At 42.5% G+C, this 27,820-nt stretch overlaps 4 protein-coding genes across 8 annotated transcripts in view; 2 read left to right on the forward strand and 2 right to left on the reverse strand.

Moving 5' to 3' along the window:
- Window positions 1-7,562, forward strand: part of nbeal1 (neurobeachin-like 1) — a 34,098-nt gene extending 26,536 nt beyond the window's left edge. For 3 of the 5 annotated variants that reach the window (XM_088292226.1, XM_088292229.1, XM_088292227.1), the window contains 14 exons: window positions 245-385; window positions 481-611; window positions 710-819; window positions 971-1,088; window positions 1,223-1,320; window positions 1,768-1,884; window positions 1,970-2,059; window positions 2,197-2,306; window positions 2,403-2,575; window positions 2,754-2,848; window positions 3,029-3,145; window positions 3,796-3,957; window positions 4,042-4,190; window positions 5,191-7,562. In XM_088292226.1, coding sequence (XP_088148352.1) covers window positions 245-385; window positions 481-611; window positions 710-819; window positions 971-1,088; window positions 1,223-1,320; window positions 1,768-1,884; window positions 1,970-2,059; window positions 2,197-2,306; window positions 2,403-2,575; window positions 2,754-2,848; window positions 3,029-3,145; window positions 3,796-3,957; window positions 4,042-4,190; window positions 5,191-5,488 — 1,909 coding nt within the window. In that variant the 3' untranslated portion in view covers window positions 5,489-7,562. The remainder of the gene's footprint in view (window positions 1-244; window positions 386-480; window positions 612-709; window positions 820-970; window positions 1,089-1,222; window positions 1,321-1,767; window positions 1,885-1,969; window positions 2,060-2,196; window positions 2,307-2,402; window positions 2,576-2,753; window positions 2,849-3,028; window positions 3,146-3,795; window positions 3,958-4,041; window positions 4,191-5,190) is intronic. The other 2 variants (XM_088292228.1, XM_088292230.1) reach the window with 1 other exon arrangement.
- Window positions 7,563-7,624: 62 nt separating this feature from the next.
- LOC148340685 (uncharacterized) lies at window positions 7,625-11,572 on the reverse strand. Its single transcript, XM_088292232.1, has 8 exons — window positions 11,497-11,572; window positions 11,339-11,382; window positions 10,527-10,724; window positions 10,254-10,322; window positions 9,059-10,134; window positions 8,830-8,967; window positions 8,391-8,502; window positions 7,625-7,784 (listed from the first exon to the last, which is right to left on the reverse strand). Exons 2-8 carry the CDS (start codon window positions 11,379-11,381, stop codon window positions 7,708-7,710), a joined length of 1,713 nt encoding a protein of 570 aa, XP_088148358.1. The 5' UTR covers window position 11,382; window positions 11,497-11,572; the 3' UTR covers window positions 7,625-7,707.
- Window positions 11,573-12,076: 504 nt separating this feature from the next.
- fdx1 (ferredoxin 1) lies at window positions 12,077-16,118 on the forward strand. The gene is made up of 4 exons (XM_088292233.1): window positions 12,077-12,577; window positions 14,338-14,462; window positions 14,537-14,666; window positions 15,693-16,118. The coding sequence occupies exons 1-4, from the start codon at window positions 12,441-12,443 to the stop codon at window positions 15,802-15,804; spliced, it is 504 nt and encodes a 167-aa protein (XP_088148359.1). The 5' UTR covers window positions 12,077-12,440; the 3' UTR covers window positions 15,805-16,118.
- LOC148340687 (rho GTPase-activating protein 20-like) lies at window positions 15,961-26,480 on the reverse strand. Its single transcript, XM_088292231.1, has 15 exons — window positions 26,163-26,480; window positions 25,540-25,625; window positions 24,811-24,984; window positions 24,568-24,717; window positions 24,397-24,438; window positions 24,232-24,316; window positions 24,055-24,132; window positions 23,690-23,756; window positions 22,998-23,177; window positions 22,002-22,171; window positions 21,634-21,798; window positions 21,266-21,378; window positions 19,694-19,886; window positions 17,485-17,602; window positions 15,961-17,385 (listed from the first exon to the last, which is right to left on the reverse strand). Exons 1-15 carry the CDS (start codon window positions 26,232-26,234, stop codon window positions 16,616-16,618), a joined length of 2,463 nt encoding a protein of 820 aa, XP_088148357.1. The 5' UTR covers window positions 26,235-26,480; the 3' UTR covers window positions 15,961-16,615.
- Window positions 26,481-27,820: the final 1,340 nt, after the last annotated feature.

The following is a 27,820-nucleotide window of genomic DNA, read 5'->3' on the forward strand; positions in this document are numbered from 1 at the left end:
TGTTTGAGGTTTTTGCTGCTCAACTAGATTTTATTAAAACCAAAAGGTTCACATATTTTTGATCTATGATCTTTACTAGTTGTGTTCAGTAAAAAGATGGATTGTGTGGTATTCTGGGACCAATTTATGCACAAATATGGCTAATTACAGAGGGTTAACATCTAGTAGTTTTTCTATTTTGAAACTCACTGCAACAGGAGCAGAAATTCCTTTGGATTTGAGTTTTTATTCTGTTGTCTGTCAGATATGAAAGTTTCGAGGACCCAACAGGAACTATCGACAAGTTTCATTATGGCACCCACTATTCGAGTGCAGCTGGTGTGATGCATTATCTGATCAGAGTTGAGCCCTTCACCTCCCTGCATATCCAACTGCAGAGTGGACGGTAAGCAGGTTTGCTCAATCTTCAGCATGTTTTTCACCTTTTGGCTGTGACATGTTACGCCCAGTGTACATCATCTTGTTTCTGACTGTCTTCAGATTTGACTGTGCCGACCGCCAGTTCCACTCCATTCCGGCAACCTGGCTGACTCTCATGGACAATCCCAATGATGTCAAGGAGCTCATACCGGAGTTTTTCTACTTCCCAGAGTTTCTGGAGAACCACAATGGTGAGGCTCTCTATGGACCCAAAGTTGTGATACACACGGTTACTGTAAGAGAATAAGACAATGTTACTTACACTCCTTTGTGCCCCGCTGTTACCCAGACTTTGACCTTGGTCGCCGGCAGATAACCAAAGAAAAAGTAAATGATGTAATTCTGCCCAAATGGGCCAAGTCCCCTGAGGACTTTATCTATAAACACCGCAAAGCCCTGGTGAGCTTTTGTTCTAGTTCATGTACTCATTCACTCTGCTTCATTATGCTATTTATTGCATTTTATCATACAAGTGTGAGAAAAGGAATGTAATCTTGTGCCATTGTAGTACATGCTGATTTCAAGACTTGTGTGTCTGTCACTGTGACAGGAGTCTGAATATGTGTCCGCGCACCTTAATGAGTGGATCGATCTGATCTTCGGTCACAAGCAGAGAGGTCCCGCCGCAGTGGAGGCCCTCAATGTTTTCTACTACTGCACATATGAGGGTAAGGCATTCTGAACCGTCTCATTCTCCCAAACACTATCTTTCCATGCGCTTTTCTTATTTCTGGTGTCATGTAAGTAGATACAAATAAAATTCATTGCAGTCTCAGTATTTTATGCCATCTTGGCTTCATAGGAGCAGTAGACCTTGATGCCATCACTGATGAAAAGGAACGAAAGGCCCTGGAAGGCATGATCAGCAACTTTGGCCAGACACCCTGCCAGCTACTCAAGGTGCAGAAACACCCTAGATCTGTGATTCCCAACCCACGGTAGTGTGCCGTGAGGGATCATACAGGGTAGCGCAGTCAATTTCTCCAAAAGCTCTTACTTAATAGTTAGAAATACGCTATATCTTTATTCATCTCTTTATGCCTGTTAAATGCTCTTACGTTAGATGGCAGAAGATACAATAAACGTGTTTCCACATATACAACAGAATACGTCCTGGCCTCTTATATCAGTTTTGTGTTTAATCAAACAAGACCAGATTTAACACGGAGTAAGTCAATTGAGACGCGATCATCATTATTTCAGTATTTTTGTTTCGTGTAAAATGGGTGCCTTGGCCCAATAAAGGTTGGGAAACTGCCATAGATATATGATGGTTTCTGTAATCAAGAGTAAGCGTATATATTGCATTTTGACTGCATCATTCTGTCTGTGTGTTTGGGAGAATAGGAGCCACATCCAATTCGTCTTTCTCAGGAGGAAGTGGAGAAGAGGAAGGCTCTGCTGGATTTGTGTCCTCTGGTCATGATTGAACACCTCAGCGACCTTAAGCCCTTCTTTGTGGAGGTTTGGCCTCTCTGCCATCATCTTTGTTTACTCTTGTGCATTACATGCCACATCACACGCTGATATTTTCTCCGTGTTCTTTCAGGGCATCAGTGACAACGTACCACTTGTTAAAGCTATTGTGCCAAAGAATCAGTCTCACTCCTTCATCAGTCAAGGGAGTCCAGACACAATGGTTGGCTTTGCAGCCTGCTGCTTCTCTGATGCTCGATTGTATTGGTTGATGATTTTTGTTAGACTAGAATATTTCTGAATTGTTTTGAATGAATTCACTGCAGATTATGACAGTGTCTGTGCATTTATTTTGTCAAGGTGACAGTAAGTCAAAACTGTCTGTTTGGGACACATGGCTGGCTGCCTTATAACAAGAATATCTCCAACTACTTCACCTTCATTAAGGACCCCACAGTGTCCAATACCAAGTGAGAATAGTGCACCTGCATGCAGTCAAACAATCTATTTGACGCTGGAGAAAAATACTTCTTTCACTAAGCACATGTGTAACTCGTTGCCTTCAGGACCCAGCGTTTTCTGTCAGGACCCTTTGCTCCTGGTGTGGAGGTAACGACGAGGCTGTTTGTGGTCTCGCATGATGGAAAGTTGCTCTTCAGCGGAGGCCACTGGGACAACAGCCTCAGAGTCACCTCACTTGTCAAGGGCAAGAGTGTTGGCCAGCACATCCGGCATATGGGTAAGTTACATACAATAGTAGACAGAGACGCAATTGCGGTCTTCTGGAAAGCCTTGCCACAAGTTTTTGATTTTATGAATATTGTATTGCCCATATCCAGTCTGTTTTTTAAGAAGTCTTTTTTTTAGATGTTTACCAACCTGTGTGTATTTCTCCTTGCATCTTATATCTCCTTCAGATATTGTAACCTGCCTGTCAACAGACCACTGCGGCATCCACCTGATCTCCGGCTCCAGAGACACCACCTGCATGGTGTGGCAGGTTCTGCAGCAGGTTCGAGCGTCACTGGTCCAACCTAGTCACTATATGCAACCAGCTCGGTTCACATATTTATTTCTGTAGCCTCTTTGACTGTGAAAATGATCATCAGCATATTAACACAACATGAAGCAACAGAAGGATAGGTTTGCTCATAACGATTACAACTGATTTGACTGTTCTCTCTTCTTGCAGGGCGGTGCTCCAGTAGGTCTGCATCCTAAACCTGTGCAGGTGTTATACGGCCACACAGATGAGGTGGTCAGTGTCAGTATTAGCACAGACTTGGACATGGCTGTGTCTGGAGCACGGGTGAGGGTTAACACACAAGTGGTAATGTCAGAGCAAGTTTCATTGTGTTAAACACCATCTGATGCATATTCTGCTTTTGACAGCAAATTAAACTCAACATATTGCGTATTGACTATACTGTAATACTTTTATTACATGTCTTATAATTCACTAAACCACAAAGAGAGCAAATAGTTAGTTTACCCGATGCATAATTTTTCAACAGTGATTCATCAGAATTGCTTCCATTATTTCTGTCACCTTACAAGTTACCTTTCTCCATTACTCATTTGAATTAAAAGGAAGACATATTGGTGAACAATCGAAAAACAGCGCCATCTGGTGTGGACCCATTTGCTACTGCAGAGGTTGCCTTACCAAATTAGATCCGCATATCTCTGGCCTTCATTGGTCAGCCTCCAAATGGGTTGTTATTTGAACAAGTTATTGAACAATATAAAGTGCTGAAAATGGCTTGCTCTCTTTGGCAAAGCCGTTAATGGCTCAACAAAAAGGTTTTTGTCAGGAGAATTTTCCATCCAACAGCAGCGTTAACTATAGCATGTTCTTACATTTCTCTTTCGGGTTCCATCACACATTCAAAATGTTTAAGCCTTGGTAGAGGTCTGTGCACATAATGCTCCTGACTTTTTCATCTGTGTGTATATCAGGATGGAGTCGTGATCATCCACACAGTGCGCAGAGGTCAGTACGTGCGATGCTTGCGGCCGCCATGCGACAGCTCCTTGCCCATGTCCGTCCTCCACCTCGCCGTGTCCTGGGAAGGTCATCTGCTAGTCTACACCTGCTTGGAGGGCAAAACCACACTAAAAGTGTGTATATTGCTTTAATAAACATTATATCTCGGAAAATCAACTTAGGTTGTTAGCTAATATTTCTTTGGCTTCTTGTTACAGAATAAAAACGCCCTCCACCTTTACTCTGTCAATGGGAAGCACCTTTGTAGTGAACCTCTGAAGGAGCAGATGACTGACATGTGCGTTTCTGGGGAGTTCGTCGTGACTGGCAGTGAGCAAGGCTACGTGTCCATTCGAGACCTCCATCGGTAAATCCAAGCGTAAATTCGATCATGTTTTGAGTACAGAGGAACGATTCTCAAACAATTTTTCCCATTAGGAAATAATGATAATAGTAGTCAGTTCAGTTCCACTGTTAAGCTATAACCATCGTCTTACAAATATACGGCAATGTTTTAGCAACAATCTTAAGTGTCATAGATAAGTATATCTAATCATAGACAAGAATGATGGTGAAAATTAAGATATGCATATTGTTCAAATGGACAACATAATCATTACTCTTTAATCATACTCAACGGTAAATATAGTTGTTGGACAATGTAGGTTCAATATTTGATATTGTAATATAGCCACTGCATCAACCTTAGCTCGCATGCAGCTGGGGCAGCGCAAAATAGCGTGCATGCACCAAACGCTCCCTGATATGAACACCAAAAAAGAAGAGCGGTTGGGCAGCTGTCCGATATGGGTGCTTGAGTTTTGTTTTGTTTTTTTACAATACAGTGTTAATAACAATGTATTCATGCGTGAAATGTGTACTGGCCAGCACCTTGATGGCCTTACACATCGTCATACCTGCCACCATTAATGTCGGAATCTGGATTTTTTTTTTTTTTTTTTTTTTATTTCTGCAACAGTCACTGTTAGGGGCGTAACGAGTTAACGTTCAGTGATTTCCCTGAAAAAAATATGGATGATTGGTATCCTTTGGCAGCCCTGGTGATGTCACCCATGGTAGCAGTTTTTTTTGTCCTAAAAAAAAAAAAAGTCAAAAAACAACTGAAAATGCAAAACTTGGCCTAAATCAATCTTTTGATCCTTGTTGCCCTGAGCGCTCACTTGACACAACATCTGCCATGATGATGACGAATTGCACAATGTGAAAACAATGACGTTTTATGCCACTTTAAAGGTGTTTTTCCAGAAAGTTTTTGAATTACATGTTGTATGACTTAAGGTTCCACTGCATAGATTTGCTCGTATTGGTGCAATCAAGTGAACAGCTGATCTTGTGGTTCTCTGCAGTCTGTCGCTGTGTGCGGAGCCCATGGCCATGCGCGTGCCTGTGCGTTGCGTATCCGTCACCAAGGAGCAGAGTCACATCCTGGTGGGCCTACAGGATGGCAAACTGATCATCGTGGGCGTGGGCAAGCCAGCCGAGGTAAAGAACTCGCTGAGGAACTACATCGCTCAGAGTCTGGAGGGATCGCCACTCATGGCCTCCCCCTTGCTGGCCCCGCTTCGAGCTCGCTCGCCAACTCGCCTACTGCACCAGCGAGACCAGCTTGTGTTCAGCCCCGCCTCTGTCATCCACAAACCATAGCAGCTATAGTCCAGTCCTCGACCGGCCCCATTTCAAGTGTTGATTGGATGTTGATTACCAGAAGTGTCATTACTTTATAATGTCAAAATCAAATCATTCACACCACTAATCTCTACTTCTGCAAGCCATATTCCTGCAGGCGATACTTTCTAATAATATAAGCTAATAATATTGCACTGATTAAGAATTTTACTTAGTTTTTAAAGTCATTTGAATGCTATACAGTCAATGACAAAATATCCTCACAGAATGTTTTGTTGTGATGGCAGAAATTGGTTCAAACTGAAAATCATTACACACCTTTTCCCTTACCACCTATTCACAACAAAGTGATTCAACATTTTGATGTTCTATTTATTGCTTTACCAGCAATCAAATATTAAGAACTAATCACTCATAAATCACATCCCTTCTCTCCTTGTTTCTTTTTGCTTCATACTTATTCTCCCCCTCCTCCTCCTCCAACCTATATTACTCCGCTTCCTCTACCTCGGCTCCTCTCAGCTTCGTTCAGGCCACATCACACGGAAGCTGTGGGGCTCCACCAAGAGGCTGACCAGGATCTCCTCGGGGGAGTCGGACATCATCAACTAGCATGAGCACGTCCCTGCCCTCCCTCTCCCCAATCCCAAAGACCCCGCTGCTGCCTCCCCCACCACAACCACCACCACCCCTCCCTCCATGGTCATCCATGTGACCCGCCGCACCTCCATTGATGTCAGCTTGCCTCATTCTGTCACATCCAAGTGAAAGGTGCTTAAGTTTCTTTGCTGTGGGCTGACCAAATAGCGCTGGCGCTGCGGTTCAGATCCAAAGGCATCTTAAGCTTTCAGCATCACGACACCACCTCTTCATATTGTTTGTATTTGTATGTATATTTTCAAGTGACCTTTCTGTCCTCCTCCTTTATTTAGTTTGCCTTGAGTGCAGAGAGGTCGATTGTTGCCTCAAAGCTACTGCCCAGCAGCCCTATTTTGTGACACAGTTCAAATAGGAGACCAAATTTCTCGGCCTTTCCGTTTGTCATTGTAATGTTTGTTTCATTGAGCTTCTGGTTGTTTCTGCAGATGCACGTATGGAGCCTGTAGCTTGGCATGTGCTCATGTGAAATGACATTTTGGATTGTGAATTGTCACATCATCATAACGTGGCACTGTATTGGCGGCAGATGAGACTTCTGGAGAGAACACATGCAGTCTGTTTATTGAATGTTTTTTGAGTTACTAAGATAACTTTTTATTTATAGGAAAAGTAGCATATTGTAATCGCTCTCTGTTGTTTCTGACACGGTTTAGGAATTCTCCAAGGGCTCCACCAGATGTTAATAGCAATACTTTGTTGGGTGCTTTTGTCTTCTTTGTGCCACCTCGCATCATTTCACCTGCAAACTCCTTTTGTCTTCCTGCAGCCACCCTCTAACCCGACTGTTAGCTGTCATCGCTTCAAATATTTTTTTGTTAGTTTGTATTAAATCCCACTACACGTCTGTCCTGTTAACAGGGTACATATTACACTAAGTGTTTTGATCAATTTGGACACTAAAAGCTGCAGTGTGAAGAGACTGTGTGTGTGTGTGTAAGGGCATGTAAGTGATGACAGCTGTTTGTGTTACTAAGCCAAAGTGTCCCTGCAACACATTGATACAGTCTTTTGATCCGGTGATTTCTTTTGTTTCTTTTTTTTGTTCACTTGCATCGGAGATTGAGTTGTAAGACTTCGGATAAACCTTTATCGGAGGGTGGTTCTCGTGGTTTTGGTATTCCTGAGAGGAAGTGACTTAAGACAAACGACAGCCTGTGTTGTATCTTTGCATCATTCTCTGTGACTGTCACCAAATTGATATGTGTATATCTGTGATTATTTATGGATACAGTTTAAATATGTAATGTACAGCATGATTTTTATTATTTCTGTCTTTATCAGATGTACTTTTGCACTTTCCAGGTACTCATATTGTAAGAAATTGTTTTAAATTGGCTCCTTATTCTGTACATACAGTACTTGCTTTGTAAACAGTAACACACAAATGGAACATGATCATTAAAGTGTTGTCTGGATTTAGACTCCAAGTGTACGTAATGCGTGGCGTTTTCTGTCGTAAGTCTTACGAAAAATAATGAAGACAAAGACACTGTGTAGGATGCGTTCAATGTTTTAATCAGCATTAGAATGTGCTGGTGTTTTGGCAAAATGTGAAGAGCAAGATATCTTGTGGATTGTTATGCTGCAGCGATTTGGTACGAGCAGATAGATGCTCTCTTCAGATCGCAGTCAGCCGCGGTCCACCAGCTCTCATCTGAAAGATAGGGTTGGGACAACTTTGTTGTTAAGTTGTTGTCGGCGCCACAGTACAAAAGACTGACTTTGCACTTGATCAATAGATACCAAATACTATACTGTCTGTTATCTGCGACCTTTGATTAATTGTCCAGATGAAAGTGCGAGGCTTCAAAGATTTACACAATTAGATCAATTCATTATTATTAAGGAGGAATCGTTGCTGAGCACTTGAGTTACAGTTTAAATAAATAACATACTTGACTTTTCTTACCTTCCGTTTAATCAGGGTTTAACTTGTATGGTTGCATGAATTTTATAACTTTTGACTAAAGTGTCTTAAATTAGCTGACTAGTTGGCTTGTTTGTTGAAAAAAATAATTATTATACTGTATTATTGTATAATAGCGCCCATAATGTGATCACTGAATACAATGCAATGTAACACAACTTTATTAATATAACGCATTTCACAAGAGCTGAAACTGTAACAAAGCTCTTTCCATATGATTTAATATACGTACGCAAGTTTACATTTGTCATACAGCGGTGGGGCATGAATTTGAATTTAACCTTGGTAAATAAAGATGTACCGTGCCTGTGAAGAGTATTTCTAGTGTCTCACCTATCTTGAACATCTCCACACAGACATCTTTGTCCGTGTGAATGTTGGGCTGACCCGGCATCCAGTCACTGTAATTCATCTCTGAGCCATCGAGCCACGAGGCCTGCTGGTTCTGCAGCATTTGAAATATTTGTACATTGTGTGACAATCAAGTTAGTAATGTTTGATTTTCAATGGTACTGACCTCACTGTCTCACGTCAATGCTACAAGAAACATTTACTTAGAAGTCCAAATGTCAATGTTGGAACCAAGGTAAGAATAACACTGTTTTGGAGATAAGATATCTGGTGTGACTATCCTTGGCCTCCATTCAGTGTCACTGTGCCCTATTAATAAAAACTGTGACAGGAGACGCTTTATATCCCATTAATTGAGGCCCATTTCCTTAGTTCAGTGTATCAGTGTGTATTCAGAGTTCGGTGGATTAAAGGGACTTGCCTTAACCGTGGCCCCCAGCCACGTCAACTGTGGGCTGCGCTCACCGCCGCTGGTAACCATGGAAACCAAGCGGGAATGAAGGTCGCCACTTGTTACAGATGCCAGCTCAGCGTGTGGGTTATGAGCTTTACATAAATCCTGAAGACAAATCGTGCAAATGCATCATGTTATCATTGGTACACGATAAACTGCACCTCAGAAGAAGGATGGGTATATAAAATGGTGTCACCTGTGCTTCTTTAAAGGCCAATGGCATGGGGTTGAACTCATAGCACTTTCCATTAATGACTTCCCCTTTACATGTCTTTGTTAAGAGCCAGGAAGTGGAACGCTCCTGTCCCTTTTCGGTTTTAACCAGTGGTTCTTTTCCCTGCCTGAAATCCTCTGAGGTGTGAAGAGATGGTTCTGTTCCCTGTCTAAACCCACTGGGGATAAAGATAGTCGGCTCGGTTCCTTGTCTGAAACCATGTGGAATAGAAATGGAAGCTTCTGTTCCCTGTCTAAAACCATCAGGAATCGTCAAAAATGGTTCGGTTCCCTGTCTGAAACCATCTGGAATCGGCAAAAATGGTTCGGTTCCCTGTCTGAAACCATTTGGGATAGACATGGATGGTTCGGTTCCCTGTCTGAAACCATCTGGGATATAAGACAAGGGTTCAGCTATCAGTTTCAGTTTTTTAGTGATAGGGCTTGTGGGTTCTGTTCCCTGTCTGAATCCATCTGGGATCGACATAAAGGGTTCGGTTCCCTGCCTGAAACCATCTGGGATGGACATGAAGGGTTCGGTTCCCTGCCTGAAACCATCTGGGATCGACATGAAGGGTTCGGTTCCCTGCCTGAAACCATCTGGGATCGACATGAAGGGTTCGGTTCCCTGCCTGAAACCATCCGGGATCGACATGAAGGGTTCGGTTCCCTGCCTGAAACCATCCGGGATCGACATAAAGGGTTCGGTTCCCTGCCTGAAACCATCCGGGATCGACATAAAGGGTTCGGTTCCCTGCCTGAAACCATCCGGGATCGACATAAAGGGTTCGGTTCCCTGCCTGAAACCATCCGGGATCGACATAAAGGGTTCGGTTCCCTGCCTGAAACCATCCGGGATCGACATAAAGGGTTCGGTTCCCTGCCTGAAACCATCTGGGATCGACATGAAGGGTTCGGTTCCCTGCCTGAATCCATCTGGGATCGACATAACAGGTTCGGTTCCCTGTCTGAAACCATCTGGAAGGTGAGAAGAAAATGAGGGTTCCTCAACTCGAACCCAACCACCTCCATTCCTCTGCGCTGGCACGTCAATCGGGACTGAAAGACATTTTGCAGAGACCAAAGACATTTGTAAATGTATTTGTATATTTCAAATATGTGGATGCATATATCATAATTTACTTTCTATTAATAATTGTCACTGATTTACAAATTACCTTCATCTGCCGGCCAGTGTTTTGTCTCAACCTCTCCCAATCCTTCATCAAGGAGGTTTTGGACTAAACCTATACATGATCACGGAGACATTTAGTTGAAGCCCATGTTGATTAAGTTGTACAATAAATAAACCATTACATTGTAACAGACATCTTAATCTAGTTAACAAATCAACCGGGGGTGGGTTTGAGACCACTTAATAGTTCATCTTTCTAACCAAGAGATTTTTGTTTCCAATTATTTGTGTCCACCTTGCGTATGCTGCTATGTACCTGTCCTCCTGCTCATCTCCTTGATGTGGTCTTGCACCAGGCCGTTGTCAAAGAATCCCTTGGATGGCTCAGTACCTTGGTGAAAGCCATCAGGAATATGTCCAAGGATTTCATTCTGCTGAGACACATCAGAGAGCCCAAAAGGTGGCGACACCTTGGGCAATCCTCTCAGAGGTGCGATTGGGGCAGCGTGCAGTCCTGTGGAGGAACTTAGTTATATTGTGTTTTATTTCTGAGAAGCTCCATTCGGGAATTGACACAACAAGCTTAAAAGTGAGAACCACACTTCTTTACAGTAGATCAAAAAGCCTTTCAGGTTGATTGATACCTTCAAATTAATGGCTGCCAATTATCTACTCTGATAAGTGGGCCATAACAGTATTGCGTGGTGCTATAAATCATTTGTCTCGATCTAATCTCAGCACTGATGTTCAGGAGGTCAATTGCTGTGATTACGTGACCGTACTGTACGTTGAGCTCGACTGTTATGACGACATAGAATCAATTATGTAATATTGTAGCGTAATTTTCCTTTTTTTCTTTTTTTTTTTGGGGAACAATACACTTTCCATCCGTATACCGCTTTTCCTTATTCGGGCTGTGGGTGAACTCAGCCCAGCTGACTTTAGGCAATACGTGGGGTACACCCTGGACTAATTGCAAGACAATCACAGGTCACTTATAGACAAACAGTTCCAGCTCACATTCACACCTATGAACAATTTACAATCTTCATAGACAGTTATTTGTTAAGTGCACAACAAATGAAAATGTGTGTGCTTTCATTTGCGTATAGTGGACTAGTCTCTTACCTGACAATGTCAGGAGCAGCAGCAGCAGCACTGACTTGGACATCCTGTAAAAATAAAAAAATAAAAAAATACACAGTAAACAAGAAAGGTTTCTTCTTGCAAACTACCTGTAATGCAACCCCCTAGTGGAGGCAGTGCTCAAAAAGCATCTTTCTCACCTGTGGTGGCACTGATGAACAGCGAGCGGCTTCCAAATGCAAGAGGCGAAGCATAAATAGACTGTCGCTTGGGTTGTAAACTCCAAAGCAGCCAATAAGAAGTCACAGTTTTAATGAGGTTATTGGTTATCTTCCATATTAGTTGTACTTTGCCCTCTCGGGTCAATGCTGATGCAGCAGCTGTTAAAAACAGAAGTCTTTCTGTCATATCAAAGTCGGCATTCCTGTGTCTGGAAAACATGCACTCTGACATATTTTATTGAGTACACACAGCCACGCAAGAATATAAAGATGAAAAAGTAATGGACAATTGACCTTGGGGTACCCCACACTTAAATTCACGTGTTACACTATGAGATCAAATATGCCTGAGTAGGCTAACAGAGCTCTCCAGAAATATGGATAATTATGCTTGAAATAACACCCCTAAATCATGTTTGTATTGTATAAAGATATGCCCTTGACTTGTGAACTTATTCTAGAAATACCATTGCGAGCGCTGGAAGCCCCGCATTGGGCACCGGTAAAACCTTTATTCTGAAACTACAACCAGAAGTTGACTCACAACTCTTTGCCTTAACCGGAAATGAAGATGATAAACAAACACCTATTAAAGGAAGCGGTTGTACGTCACCCTTATTAGCTAGTTTATTTGTGTTTGAACGTTGCATTTGTTTGTTTATTTTAATTTTCATGTCTCGGTCCACGCCGTTGTTGCTCTCGGTGTGTCCACGCCGTCAACACGCACTTCAGGAAGTAGTTCGTTACGCAATGCGCTTGACACTGACTGAGTGACTCCAGCTAGCTCTTAAGTAACGAGCTAGCTTGCTAGCGCGCAAGGTGAGGGAGAGTGAAAGAGAGAGAGAGGCAGAGCTCGCGTTGTGTTGCGTGGATCTGTTTAAGTGCCTTCAAGTGTGTTACTGGACTTATTCTTCGTGTTCCAAATGGCGTCATTGTTGACAGCATTCCGAAGAATAGCCCACGCTGGAGTACGTGAATATGCGCGGAGGACGGCAGGAGGCTGTGCTGCTTCGGGGCTGACTGGGCACAGGAATTTCGTCACCGGCACGCTGCCGCTGAGGTAGGTCGTTGGACCCGCTGCCGGCGTGGCGTAAACACCCCAAATTTTGCCGGTCGGTCGACACTGACACACGTTGTCCGCTATTAGCTTCGGTAAATAACTAGTTTTTACACACGAAGTTGCTCACGTCTGTTAACCGGCTAAACCAACTTATTTACTGTCCCGCATGGTCCCCCCAGTTTTGCATTTCATCTACATGGAATCGACGCTGCTGGATGTTGATCGCTTCAATATTATATTTAGGATATTACCGACAAATCAACGATGTTCCATAAACTAATTTTTATTCAAGCTGCCATCCTTCTGGCTTTGGGAAACACGAGAGAGTTAAAAGTAAATGGTTTGTACTTAACAAGTAAAGGGCAAAACATAATTCTGAGGAAAACGATAATGGGATAATCTGGTCATTTTCATTTGTAAAACAACCATTTGCATCACGCTGAATCTGTTCATTCGTTAAAATAAGAATGCTCACAACTTGAATCATGGCTCCAACTCGAGATGCCAGTTGAAACAAGGTGAGAGAATTGTTAAACCTTTTCAAGGTAAAACAGCAGGCAATATTGGTTGTTGGAAACATCAAGCTATACAACTCTTATGTCTTGAAAAGAGAAAATGCGCTACAGGAATTTATGCACCTAACTTTACCAGTTAAAGAAAATGGGATTCGCATACAGATAAGCCGAGCAACAACTACAGTGGGCTAAAAATGAGAAATCATGGACATTGAATGAGCAGATGAAAGTGATATAAAGTGATGAATTGCAAATCTGATGCTGCAAGACAACATAAACATTTCCACAGTTGATGATGATTTGGGGTTGAATGGCAGTTAAAGGCCCTTTATGATTCCATATATTTTTTTACCCCTAGTATTGAATTTGCCAGGGTATGTATTACTATAGTGGTTTTTGACATTTGTACCCCAAATAGTACCATCTTCAGGTAAACGGAACTCCAAGTATCTGCATAATGGCCAACATTAAAATCCAGGAGAGTACTGGTACTAGTACTCATGAAAAACAAGCCTCTAATGTACTTATTGTTTAAACCACTGTAACATTATGCACAGCTTGATAATTAACATTCTGCTTAAAAATATAAAACATTAATTAAGCTGAAGTTTAACATTAAACTTGGTTAGATTTTACACATCTTGTTAAAATTTGACATTTGCCATTAATTAGGCTACGACACAATGTCACATTTTTGGAACACCGTGTTTTAGTTCTGTGAGTACAATCCTCGTTTTTGCATTGTGGTTGGCTGAAAGTGTTTTTGTTCCATCTCGTCTCATCACACTCGTGAAAGGAGTTTTAAAAGATGACTGACTGCATGGTTGAGAGTGTTCTACTTGGGAGGTTGCTATAACCTTGAATTGGGGATGGTCACATGCGCTCAAGGCTGCAGCCATCCCTTTTTTTTTTTTTTTTTTTTTAAGGGGGGTGAGTGGCTACAAGGATATCAAACGGCGTGTTTCTTCTCCTTTTTCTTTCCAAAAGCGATTAGGCATTTTTGGGGTTTACTTGCTAAATCCTTATATGTTTTGCCTTAAAAGGTCAATTGGTGCAGCTGAGAGTCAGACACTGGCTGATTATAGGCATTTAATCACATTTTGCATGGTTTAAAAGTCATCGAGTTGATTAGCCGCTGGCAAAAGAAGTTTTACACCCACGCGCAAAAAATAACAAACAAAAAGAAAACAGAATGTGATTGTGCTACTTGGTAGGGATGTGCTCAATGGTTGACTTCTCATGCAGGTCGGACAACAGTGTGACGGTCCACTTCATCAACAGAGACGGCGAGAAGATAACGGTGCAAGGGTCTCCCGGGGACTCGCTGCTCGACGTCGTCATTAATGAAGATCTCGACTTTGATGGCTTTGGTTTGTCAACTTAGCTGACACATGCATGAGCAGCGCAGATTCAGTCAACGCATCAAGTGTGTGTTTGGCCGCAGGAGCATGCGAGGGGACGCTGGCGTGCTCCACCTGTCATCTCATCTTCGACGAGGACGTCTACAAAAAACTGGGCCCCGTCACGGATGAGGAAATGGACATGCTGGACTTGGCGTACGGCCTGACTGACACGTAAGGACAAACTTGGTGCTGTTAATTGGACCTCTTCAAGTGGATTATTTGGAATAGTTTTGAAATAAAATCATCTTGTCATCAGTAACTGTTTGTAAAAATGTCAAGCCTATTGATGGTGTGGTCAAGCACAGACACAACTTGCTTGTGAAGGACTACTAAGTGTAGGAATCACATCAACTAACTGTAAAGCATTGTTAGGCCTGACACGGGTCCAGATTCAGCCTGCCACAATATTTTATGTGGCCTGCAAAAGCAAATAGTGTGCCTCGACTTCATGATTCTTTTTTAAATCCCAATATGGCACTTTTACTAGTGTTGAGATATTGGAAGCATTTTTGGGTTACCAATCACACAAAAAAAATAATAATAATAGAATGAATAGTGGTTAAACATTTTGCTGGCTTATCATTTTAAAAACTCATTCATTTATTGTTTGCGCATATAGTAATAAATATGAGGTAACCATACATTTCTATGGGTTGACACTTAACAATCATAATGGCTCTCTGAGGGAACCATCATGAAGATGTGGCTCGTGACAAAAAGAAGTTTGACACACTTGGTCGAAATCAAAGTCTTTTGTTAACCGAAAAATTGCATTATGGCAGCAAGTGCTGCCAAGCAAACATGAGTGGGAACAAAAAAGGGAAGGGTTGCCAAAACGAAACCCATAATGTGGCAGAACAGAACCAACACTTGTCAGTTATCAACTTGGCCGTACAACAGTCCTAAAACACTTGCTGTCTTCATTTTATTAGGCTGTGTTTGGCATACACATGGTTACTTTAACCATACAACCACAGTTAGCTTAGATTTGTGATAGAATGTGGAGCATTCTGACTTAGTAAAAATTTGGATTGCGTTGCCTCCATATTAAGAGTTCCACTTCCTAATAAATGGACGACCACGATCCACAGTAGAACAAATGGAATTGGCATGATTTTTCATTTGAGATGGTGACAATCTTTATTTCAGTCAATGTAACTTCAGAATCAGAATGACTGTGTCTCCTCTCACCCTTAGATCGCGCCTGGGTTGCCAGATCTGTCTGAGCAGGTCCCTGGAGGGCATGGTGGCTCGTGTTCCAGAAAGCGTAGCAGACATCCGACAAAGCCAAGATGGCTCCTCTTCGTGACTTTTTGTTCGTGACGGTCGATGTCGCCAGGTGGGCCGCCTAAACATTTGTAGTCTACAATGGACTATTAAAACAAACGCAACACTGGCAGATCTACGGACTGATCAAGCCAATCTGGCAAACAGAACGTGACCGAAATGCTAGCAAAGCCCACACTGCAAGTATATTTTTATTTTAATTCTATTATGTCATCATCACCACACTTTGACATCTTTTAATAACCATGCAATTTTATCATGTGATTGTACATAGCTAGAACACATCTATGTATAGAGAAAGCAGATAATAATAATAAAAGTGTACCCTTTCTAATAGCAAGGTGAAATGCATTTTGTACATAAGGGGAACGCCCCATGAGAGCATTTGGAAGGCGCCAGCAAGTCAATTATGGGAGTTCACTTTCAGGACCCCCAGACTTGTGTTTGCTTGGATTCTTAAATGTTATATCAAATCTTGGAGGGAAGTGTTTGATGGGCACTGGTGAAGCCCGACGCGCAGTGCCATGTCATGTTTTCTAGAACGGGGCATTGATGACTTGAATGGCCAATGACTGACGCCTTGAGGAAGTATTTTTTTTTAAATTTGCAGCAATGGCCCACACTTTTGTCGCTGCTCAGACACTTAACCACACCAACAGCAGATGAGACGGCAGAAGCGCAAAAGTGCTTAATGGCGACATGTCTAGCAGGTAGTGTAGTCACACGTTAGACCTCATTTTCCTATGTAGGCAGTATGCCACTTGCGTTGAAACACTTAACCCTACATGACATGACAATTATTCCTCCTACATTTTTTCCCATTTCCTACGATGCTAATATTCGTCACTAGTGGTTGTGTCTGTCTGTGCGCTGGAGGCAGAGTTCTTCTCCAAGCTCTCCTGTTGAGTTAAGGACAATCTGCGGTCTTTCCTCAGCCAAGAGTTGGGGTGGAGGCTCCTGCAGCTTTTCAACGCACCCCATTTAAGATGCTCTCTGGTTGGACACGCTTTGCGACCTGTCTCCCACTGCTCGTGTCTATCTAAAGCTCGAGTGCTGCCGGGGTCGATGGATGTGGAAGGAGTGCATTCTTTGGTCTGCGTTGGTGCGGGGGAGGTGGGGTTAGAGGACAGGCTGGAGGAGCTTGCCTCCATAGCCGCCAGTGACCTTCTGTACTTTTGCTGAAGACTCAACTTTGAGACACGCTCGCCTTTGTTGTCACCACCACCACCATCATCATCATCATCATCATCTTCGCCAGTGAGACCGTCTGTGCTTCCGGACAAGCGCGGCTGAATCTTCACTACGTGCACCAATGCTGGCTCAGAGCGCCGACGCTGTCTGTGTATGCTGTGCAGGGAAACGGAGGGGTCCACAGTGGGGGCATCTTGAATCTTGCTGCTTCCACTCAGCAGCTGCCAGCTAGCGTGCCGCACGTCTGCCTCGTTGTCTTGCTCATAGTCGCTGAAGGTGAGGACCGAATCCAGACTGCCTGGTTTGGATCGGAGACATCTGCCACAAAAGCTCGGCGAGCCGCCGCTGCTGGTATCCAATTCGTTTTCTAGGCTGTCATAGGACGAATCTGTCAAAGGGTACGTCCACTTGTCTGAGGGCCCGGGAAACGTGACAAGACAGTGTGAGTGACCACAACATGTTTTCAACGTAAATGCTTTCCAGATTAAAGACAACCTAAGATCACGAGTACCATAGAGTTCTGTGTCCTGCGGGTTTAATCTCCGTGGTGAGCCTCCAAACAGGGACGAGGGCTCGCCCCCCACAATCTTCCGGCAGTTTTCGATCATGAATTTCACCAAGTCACAAACCTGCAACAAAGCACACAAATGCTTCATTGACTTGAATTTACTTTCTTGCTTACACTACACTATGTATTTCAAAGTTCGATCATGTTATGAGACTACAGACATAGCACTAAAGTTTTGAGCTTAATTTAGTTAATAGCTGCTATCATAGCTTATTTTAATGGTTGGTGTAAAGTTCAATAGCACAAACAATTGTTTGATATTGTTGCCGGTCAGCTTTCTTTAAGAAAGTGTAACAAAGCCAACTACATTGACAGTCACTTCACCTCTCAGTTTATATTCAAATACAGTACATAAGTGTTTTAAATCAGTTTCTTGAATACTTCCTCAGATACCATTTTATATTTACAGATTTACATTGAGTGAGACGTTTGCTTCTGTCACTGTATGACGTGTGAAAAATCCTCATGCAGGGCTTTCGTTAACCCGGTGTTTGTTCGGGTTAGCAAGGTGGTAAGCAGTTTAAGTGGTAGGGCTAGGCAACATATATTTGTTGTATTGAAATTGAGATATGAACATTCAAGATACTAATATAGAAATTAGGACATCAGTCACGTGAACTGACCACACTTGTTGCATGTAAAGCTCACTCTAAAAAAACATCCCAGAGGTGGCGATTCTAATATTGTATCGATTTGTATTTATCCATCCATCCATCGTCTGTACCGCTTCTCCTCACAAGGGTCGCGGGGGGGCTGGAGCCTATCCCAGCTATCTTCGGGCAGTAGGCGGGGGACACCCTGAACTGGTTGCCAGCCAATCGCAGGGCACACATAGAAGAACAACCATTTACACTCATACCTAGGGGAAATTTAGAGCGCCCAATAAACCTACCATGCATGTTCTTGGAATGTGGGAGGAAACTGGAGTACCCGGAGGAAACACACGCAGGCACGGGGAGAACATGGAAACTCCACACAGGAAAGCCAGAGCCAGAATCGATCCCACGACCTCTGCACTTTGAGGCCATCGTGCCGCCGCTATGTGTATTTATATGAATATAAACCTTTATGGTTGTGGTTTTCTGTTAAATTTTGGGGACGTTTAATTTGATTTTCTCGTGCGTTTGATCGTGGGGTATTCACTGTATGTAGAAATGCTTTGCACCTCCTGTGAATTTGGTGACTATGCAGCAAAGGTTGTGAACTGCAGATGAATGAGAAGAAGTAGCACAGTAACAGTTAGTAGTAGTTGGAGTGCGCTACTTAGATTGAATTTCATTTGATCTGGGCCACAATGTGGAGCTGGTGTCTCATAAGCAATTTTAAACTTTAAAGCTTTTTGGCGTTTTAGGAGTTAAAACAGCTTCTGCAGCCACTAGTTAATAGACTGACAAATAAGTGTATGTGAAATGTAGTGACTGTCAGATCAACGGACCTCTGACAGACTAATGATATTATTATTATTCTAATAATACCTGACTACTTGACCAACGAACTGACCAATCAACGATTTCAGAAAGGCTCGGCTTGAGAAAATGACAGACTGACGAATGACAGATGGGTAAACAGGCCGCTGACGGATTGAGGAATAATGCACCGACAAAAATTTGTAACATGCCCATCTCTGCCAAAAACAACTGTATTTTTTTTGTCCCAGTCGGGTTCAGAAGCAATGTTCTGTGCAGCAAGCCGTAGCACTAAAGCGACTTAATGCGTCAAGACAAATGTGTAGCCAAATTAGTACAGAACAACACACATGTTGAAGTAGCTAAATGCACAAACGTAAAAACCTCTGTCGTAGCATAAAATTATCATTAAAGCAGTTGCAGTGCAATTTAGTTCAGTTCCTTGTTATTATCTTCAACTTTAATAATGTTGATGGCTGTCAGTAATTTCTTAAGAAAATGCACTTAACCACATCCTTTTGGATTAATTTGGGTTTTCTTAAAAAAAAAAAAAAAAAAGGAAAAGTTTTCACCAGTAATATCGTTATTGCGATATCGGGCAAAAATATCGAAATCTGAAATTTGTCCAGATTGCACAGCTCTATTGGGTGGCAGAGTGAGACACATGCACAAATAAATAAAATAATTGGATGTGGGTTTAGGCAGCTCAGTGCTTGTTGATGTCCTTCGCCCCTCCGCTCTCTTACCTTCCTAGTTCCTTCGTTCTCTGCCTCGGGGCTGCACAACGCTCCGGGAGGCCAAAGCATGCTGGGAGCGATGCACACAGCCAGGTTGAAGCTAGTCATCTGATTCTCACGGGCATTGCCTCGGATAGCGTGTAGCATGGCTAGCACGTAGCGTAGCAACAGGGCGTTGTCTTTGGGCAGCCGACTCATCATCCTGCAGGAGGACAACCAACTATTTCTACTTGCCGTTGCCACACTTGACATCGTTGAGCAAACACAATCTGAAATACAGTGTTCAACACTAAGTATGGGAGAGATGTCTCAAAATTATTCAGGCAAATATGTCCACGATTTTCACGCTTTCCAGATCCACAAATATTTGCGCAATTTTCATTTTTTTCTTTTTTTTTTTAATGTTCTTCTGCTGCTGCTGCTCCACTTTGCCAGCGGACAAAGAAAAGAACGTCTTCCGTCTGACAGCAAAAACAAACTTAAGGGAAACAAATTACAGCCGTATGTTTCCCGACTTGCGTTACAAGGCAACTCAACTGAAAAATTTTCTTTACAAGATTAAGTTCTATGCAGCCCCATCATTGTTCAGCTTCAGCAAACAGGTGAGCCATGATTGGTTGTTACCTGACCTCTCAATAAACTATGACGTCATTTTCACGTGACAGAAGTGACAAAATGCTCGCCCCTGAGATGGCTAAAATGGGTGGATTTTGCTGCTTAACTCATATTCCACAAACACAATATTAATCAGAATGCCATGTTTAGACTAGTGTAGGCGTATAGAACATTTTATTGCAAATATTTGGGGGGGGGGTTGACTTCCTCTTTAAATAAACCCATGATAAAAGATCACCTTAGTGTTTTTCATTTTCCAATTTTCAATTAAAAAACAGGAGATTGCAACACTGCCTCCTAGTGGACGGAGAAGTGATGGCCTTTCCACACAAATTAGTGAATATCTTGAAGCACGACGTTTGTTTAAAAAATAAATGTGTGTGCCCGCTGACTGACAAAAGCACATTAAACACTTCACAATCAGAAATTAATATGTACAAATAATAAGTGATGATAACTGCACACAACACGTGAAAAATATGTAAAACTCATGCATATATCTGTGGATCTGAAAACACATTGAAGATGTTTTTGGGTGAATAATTCTGAGAAAAATCTCTCTCCCCATAAATAAATACAGTTCAAAAGATTATCTGGAAAACCTTCAGTTTCACTTGTTTCAATGGAATATTGCACTGCAAAATGCTTCCACAAATGCGGGCTAGTGATTACAGATAGGTGGATATGATTAGGATTGGTGGGTTTGGATGAATAAAAGATAATCCCGTGAGGGCTTTGTCAATTTGCAGATGCAAATATTGTCACCAAATTTGCTCAGTGTTGCTAAATGTTACATTTAGAAAGTTATTTTATGTTGACCACTGCACACACATGACTTAAAGTAACAAATAATATACTGATGCATCTGGAGGTTTCTACACTTCAATCTACTGTCCACTTTTTTAGCAACAGACTGCTACTAAAGGGATTATTGATTGAATGAGGTTGATCAGTGGTTTATCACACCGTTGTATTTCTTGCACCCGCTCCTCCTCCCCCTCTTCATCGGCCAGCACGTCCATCCATTCTTCATGCAGCTCACAACACAAGAGGCTGCCGGGGATGTTGCGCAACAAGTCCTAGTAAACATTAAAGAGATTTTCAGTGGCCAACAGTGAGGAAAAGATATTTAGATTAGAAGAGAAGGTAAAGATGATATTTTGGGCCATGATCGAGTTAAAGAAGGCAAATACAGTGCAAAGACTGGAGTGCTTAACAATAACAAGGATTAGAATGAAGATTAAGGACCCTATGAACACGTTGTACTGCTAATGTGGATGTGCGAGAGGAGATTAAAGGCCAGGTGAGAGATGTGGGTCAACATGACAGCCTACTTTGAAGACGCCGGCGATGATGAAGATGTGGTCTCGTGTGAGCGGAAGAAGGACCTGGCCAGCATCCAGTGAGTCCCGCAGCTCCCTGACGGCCCGAGCGCCTGCCGGGCGCCGAAAGATGCCTCGCGTCCACGGGCCCTCGTGATACAGAAGCGCCAGCATGTCCTGGCAAAGGAGAGCAGAGCGGCCATTTCTGGTAAATGTCCAGGAACTTTACGGTAAAAATGAAATTGGTAATGGCGGCTCATTTAATGGTATCATATATCCACACATAAACATAAACATTTGGTTTTGTAAAAAGCAGAGATTCATGCAAAATAGTGAGATGGCCTTGACCTTCTCACTCGAACCTGAGTGTGAACACCCACCATCACAGGTTTTGGCAGAGCATCTTCAACACACACGGCACTGAGGGGGCGGCCGAACAAGCAGCCCTGAGAAGCGGTGCCTGTGGATGACGCCATCTGAGGGGAGGAACCTCGCAGGAAGGCCCAAGTGATGAGGGAGCGCCTTCTTTTTAATGGCTTCTGGGGGAACTCTGACAGAGACAGAAGAAAGTATTTGACCGCAGTAGCAGCTCGACAAGAGAAGGCACAATGGTAATGTCAGCCCCCGTCTAGCTAAGCCACAAAATAAAAAAATTAAAATGAAATATTAAAATAAAAATACTTCAAAATAAATATATATATGTTATATATACTGTTTTTAGATTAGCAGGTTAAATACTAATCGTACATTTATTGATGAGCAAAATTGATTGCTTTATCTTGAGCATCTCAAACGATGATGTCATTTCCACTTTGAGCACTCAAGAATACCACTGATCGACTCATTAAAAGTGTGACATGCAATACACACGCATTGGGCGCTGAACGCCACCACTCAAAGCCAATAACATTGAAGCGGCGATACTGTTAAACCCAATGTCGTTTCCAGTCTGGTTTGAACAGATGTGAGGTTCTCCTATCTTGCCCCATCCAATATGGCCGCCACACACAAGTGCCACAATCACATTTTCGTGGTGGCGGCCATCTTGGATGGGGCTCAGCCATGCTTCTACAGTGCATCTCCAGTAGTTTTGTGTCCCTATTCAACTCAGTGTAGCCACTTCAACATATTTGGAGAGGAAAACAAGGAGCTTGGGCCACACGCATCAGGATCAGCTATAGATAGATACCTGATACTACAGGGTAGATTTATGGACTTAATCATACAATGGATTCCTCATTAAGGAAGAAACAGACAGGCAACAGTGAAAACTACTATTTGTGCAATTTACAATTTTTGGTGAAAATTCCACCAGCTGCCGATGTTAAGATGGCTGTGCCAGCTCAAGTTTGGTAATGCCGCACAATTGAAGTCACCTGTTGCCACGTGCAGCTGAGGCGTTTCATCAGGGCGGGCTTTCAGAATGAACTGGCACCGCTTGTGCACCTGCATCTGCTCCAACTGTATGTCCCAGTCTCTGCCCTCTGGCGCCACAGCCCTATGGGTCAACGTTTGTCGCACGTGACTCATGTGGATACTGAAGGGGAACTCGTGACCTGAGACAGACGAGAACCAAGAGTTGCTTGTTTTTCATGCGCATCATCTTATTTTTAGCTTCAAACAAATCTATTAGTGGAAAGAACTACACAATGTGCTGCAGACTCAGAAACATTCAAGATTCACTAAACCAAAGCAAATACACAGCTACAACTGCAAATAAGTATTTTCTGCGAATATTATATCTACAAATTAATTTTGTTCACTGCCACGTCTGCTTCGAAGAGAACCACTGATTGTAAAGAACAAAAATTTGTGGACGACCACAGAACCGTTTTGTGACTGAGGAAAGTCGGAGACACTTTCCATCTGTCTCGGTTGCTCAGTAAAATATGGACAAGCTGACAGACAACAAAACATGAAAGGAAAATGCATTTTAAATCTGTATAAATGGGAGGCAAGCCAGCACGTTTAGTGTTCATTCATCATTTTCAAGTTTGAAGAAACACAAAACGGAAATCCTGCATCAAGCTAAACTAAGCAATTGAGATCCAGTGAACCAATGCCTAACCAATGAGTGGATAGGGTGTATTCTCCCTCTTGGAGAGGATCCACAGTTGGTAGTCCTTCACGTTACCCTGAAGACGAGAACAAAGTCAGTCAATAATGAAACATTTCTTAATAATAGAGAATAATTGAGGAATCTTGACAAAAGTATGCAGAGGATTATATATATTCGATGTATCACGGTTTTACTGTTTTTGTGCTTTTTACCTTCTTCATTCTTAATTAGTTTCATTGTTTGTTGTTCAATGGCTTACTTTTGCACAATGTACAGCAAATGGCAAATAGTTGTGGTTGTCTTAAAGTGTTTCATGAATGTAGTTGAGTCAAGTTGATTTGATTTGAAGATGTACAAGTTGTGACGTTACTCACAATGATGCTAAACTGCTGAAGAGCCAGTCGGATCACCTCATTGGTCGAATCAGAGTTGCTGACGGGCAAAGTCTTGGTCTACATGGGGAGAGAGGATGACATCCACTAGTAACAATTGGGAAGCAAGACAAATATGGTTAAAGTCTGAACAGATTTTGTTTTTCTAAATCGGCTTACCACAGCATAAGTATTGAGTCCCTTCCCATACACTCTGAGAGGGATGGTTTTTGGTTCTTCCTTCTCTTTTTCCTCTTTGATGTGACTGCAGAGAATATGAAACAGAGTTTTGTTGCCTTTTATGAATAAACACACATTAACGTACACCACTCAAGACAAACTCACCTTTTGAGGTGAGACAGCCATTTCTCTTTTTGTTCCGCAGAGCTGACAGGGACATGTCAAACAAAACTTGTAGTATAAATGTGAGTAGTTTTTCACAGAATTCTGTATTGTGGCTCAAGCTCTTTACATCCTCTTTGGGACGTTATTATTTGGCGAGTGTGTATGTTTCACCTGAATGTTGCAACACAGTTGCAGGTGGGCCATCCAATGACAAAGCTCCTCTCAGGGCAGGTGCTTCCCTCACACACTTCGTCCATGCAACTTGCTGTCCACATTTCACATAACCGCGCCTGGGCCTTCTGCTTGAATTGGTTTGCCGACCTGGTGCAACATAAATGAAACATGAATCTGAACATCTTGCCTTCTGATGCAGGCATTGAAACACACACGACGCGCAAACACAGGTATGCTTACTTGGCTTTGGCGATGACCAGGATGTCTGTGAAGAGGAAGAGGTGTCTGTCCTGAGTCTGCATGCCAGTTTTCAACTGAATGTGCCCATCGAGGAGAAACACCCTGTCGGGCACTCTCAGGAAGGACTGTACCAATGAGCACGTCTCCGGGAACACAGGAACCGGGAGGCTCTCTCTGGAATTGCCCGACAGAAGAGATACAGATCGATAGAAATGTCTTACATGACCGCAATTAGCGTTGAGCATTGAGAGGTAGCATGACGTAAAGAAGTTCAGGGAGGGCCGTGTCTCATGAGCTTGAAGATCCCGGCGGTTCCAAACCGCACTCGACAGCGCGCTGAACCTCAGTGTCATAATCGTTTCAGTTAAACAATAAAATATGTCTAGTGCCATCTTAGATGCATCTGACAACTAAACCGTGAGACAACTCAACTACAATACAATACAAGCAAATAACCAGCTAACGGGGCGTTGCCTTAACAAACCACTCAGCAGAAGGCCTGCTATTACGAGTACAGATGAAAACAGATCGGAAAATGACTGTCTTGAGTCCGATTTTGGGTTAAAAATGTCAGAGACAGGAAACATTTACAAGAGGGAAAAGGACCTTATCGTTGAACCTTTACTCCAAAAAGTCAGTGTCAGCAAATAAAATTGAAGCAATAGGGCTGAATTATTTGTAATCAAGAAAGGTTTGAAGGCGATTATCGTGATTTGCACAGATATTTACCTGGAAAGTGTCTTGGATCTGGCGAGAGCTTTTCTGATGACTAGAGAGGGTGCTGACTGACACCGAAGACTTTGGGACTTCACCCGCTAAGACGGACACAAATAAGAAAGAATGTGAGGCCACAAACATGACAAGTTTTGCCTCTCTATGCTTTTACTTTTGTTCATCACAATAATGGTCCAGTCAGCTCTCAATTTTGAATTAATAGGCCACACATTTGGGGCATTTTAATACTGCGTAATACTGTTGATACAGCCGAGTCACGGGGGGGACAAACATTCCTCACACAGGGGACCTAAATTTGGTGCAAATTTTCGAGCCACGAGACAACTATAATTGTCTCCAACATCCAATTTGTCACATTTGTTCACTCAGGAGTCATGAGTAACTCTCATTGGGGCATACGTTCGATATCCTCGAGTCGGAAATAAATATGGAAATCGGGACAGGGTTCATTCCTATGACAAAAGATTTTTGAAATATTTTTTAGAACACCAGCCAGGGTTTGTTGGAACACCCTGAATAATAAATATTATTAATATCTGTAAAGCCAAATAACTTTGTCATTTAACAACACAGATGCTTTTCATTGGACATCAACAAGACGTGTGACCAATATCTACCCGTCTGTTGTCGCTTTGTCCTGCACCCTGGCTCAGTCGGTCCTGTTGATGTTGCGGAGACATGTTGTCCATCCAGCCTCCAGACGTCTGCAGATCAGCGTCAACCTGTCTTCACACGATCTAATCCCATTAATCAGATCCGGGAGGACAAAAACATTTCAGTGCATGGGAAGTTGCAAGAAACTTTGAGCCTGTCGATGAAGTGACACACGCTCACAAAGGCAGAGCTAAAATAATACGAAAGAATCAAAGAAACGTCAGTGAGGAACGCTACAAGAGCCACAAGCCCCACACACTTCTCGTCTTTGTGGATTAGCCACCTCTTAATGCTTTGACACTCATTGCAGAGGCGGCGCCTGAACGCAGGCAAGAAAAAGTTGGCTCTATTTTTAGAAGTTGCTCTCACTTTGTTTGAGCAAGACAGCGTAATCATAACCCTTAACTACTGGCATGTGGCCTTACATTCTGACAGATGAACCCAAGTGGTTTAAGATGGACAATGCGGCATAATTATGCACATGGCAGGGAGTAATAAAGTACTATTTGGGGCTTTTGGCGCACCTGCTTCCACTGGCAAACTGTTGCCATCCTTTAATCATTTTAAAGTTCTTAACTGTTCATGTGCACGGCATGTCTGGAAGGACAGTCTCTTCAAATTCATACTCAACACAGCTCAGGTCACCGTTACATTCACCTCCCAGTTCACATCGATACAGCTTTGTCATATGCTGCATCGCTGTCGGTGGTCGTGAATCACATTTATTTTTTTTTTGTCTATGATGCAGATACGCTTTAGTCTTATTGTAATAAGAGAAATGTACAGCTTCCTTTATTGCAATAAATTCCATTTCTGCGTCTTCCTTCTGTGTTTCTATGCTGGTACACAGACATAATGGTAATAGTTTTGAGGATTTAATCATTCTCATGTCACTGATCTCAAATTGTGGGAGATTTGCTAATGTTGCCTGTGATTTCAAACATGTCACAATGCAAGATCCAACTTTGGAGGCATATTTGTCCGGGAAAACTTTGAAGGTTCTACTGCATTGCATCAAAGCTTTGAGAACACAGTAATCCAGTTTATCGATTGTTTTTGGAGAAAGAGAAGTGGGCCACAAACTGGGCTAAAGCCAAATCAGGCCAGTAAGTGCTCCTTCCCCAAATTGGCCACCATCAGCCCCATTTAAATTGGATCATGACAATAATGTTGTATAAATAAAGTTGATAATGAGCAGCCTTGGGCGTCAGAGAAAAGCACACAAGTTGAATTCAAGAGTGGCAAAAATATTGATCCATTACATTCTGTCGTCTTTCAACAAATCTGCGTAGAAACTATGTATGGATGTATGTGTGTGTTTATCTATCTTTCTATATATGCACACAGACACATGCACACCCACATATATAAACCATAAAGAGACAATACAATCTATGTGTAATAAGAGATCCTGGCTCTATTCAGAAGAATTTTATATCCGTGACGAGTGTATCTGTCTGTTTGAAATGATTATGCAACAAGAATGGCATCTGGCTTTAAACTTTGCCAAACGATTATGAGCGATCATCCAAATTCTATCGTCGGTCGCAGCCCAGGTTAACAACTGGCATCTGCGCCGTTAACCTACAGGGAACAACAGTGGAAATTCAGCTGGTGTGGG

The sequence above is a fragment of the Idiotropiscis lumnitzeri genome, chromosome 3, assembly GCF_059441095.1.
Source record: "Idiotropiscis lumnitzeri isolate Australia: NSW breed Sydney's pygmy pipehorse chromosome 3, RoL_Ilum_1.0, whole genome shotgun sequence".
Taxonomy (NCBI): Eukaryota; Metazoa; Chordata; class Actinopteri; order Syngnathiformes; family Syngnathidae; genus Idiotropiscis; species Idiotropiscis lumnitzeri.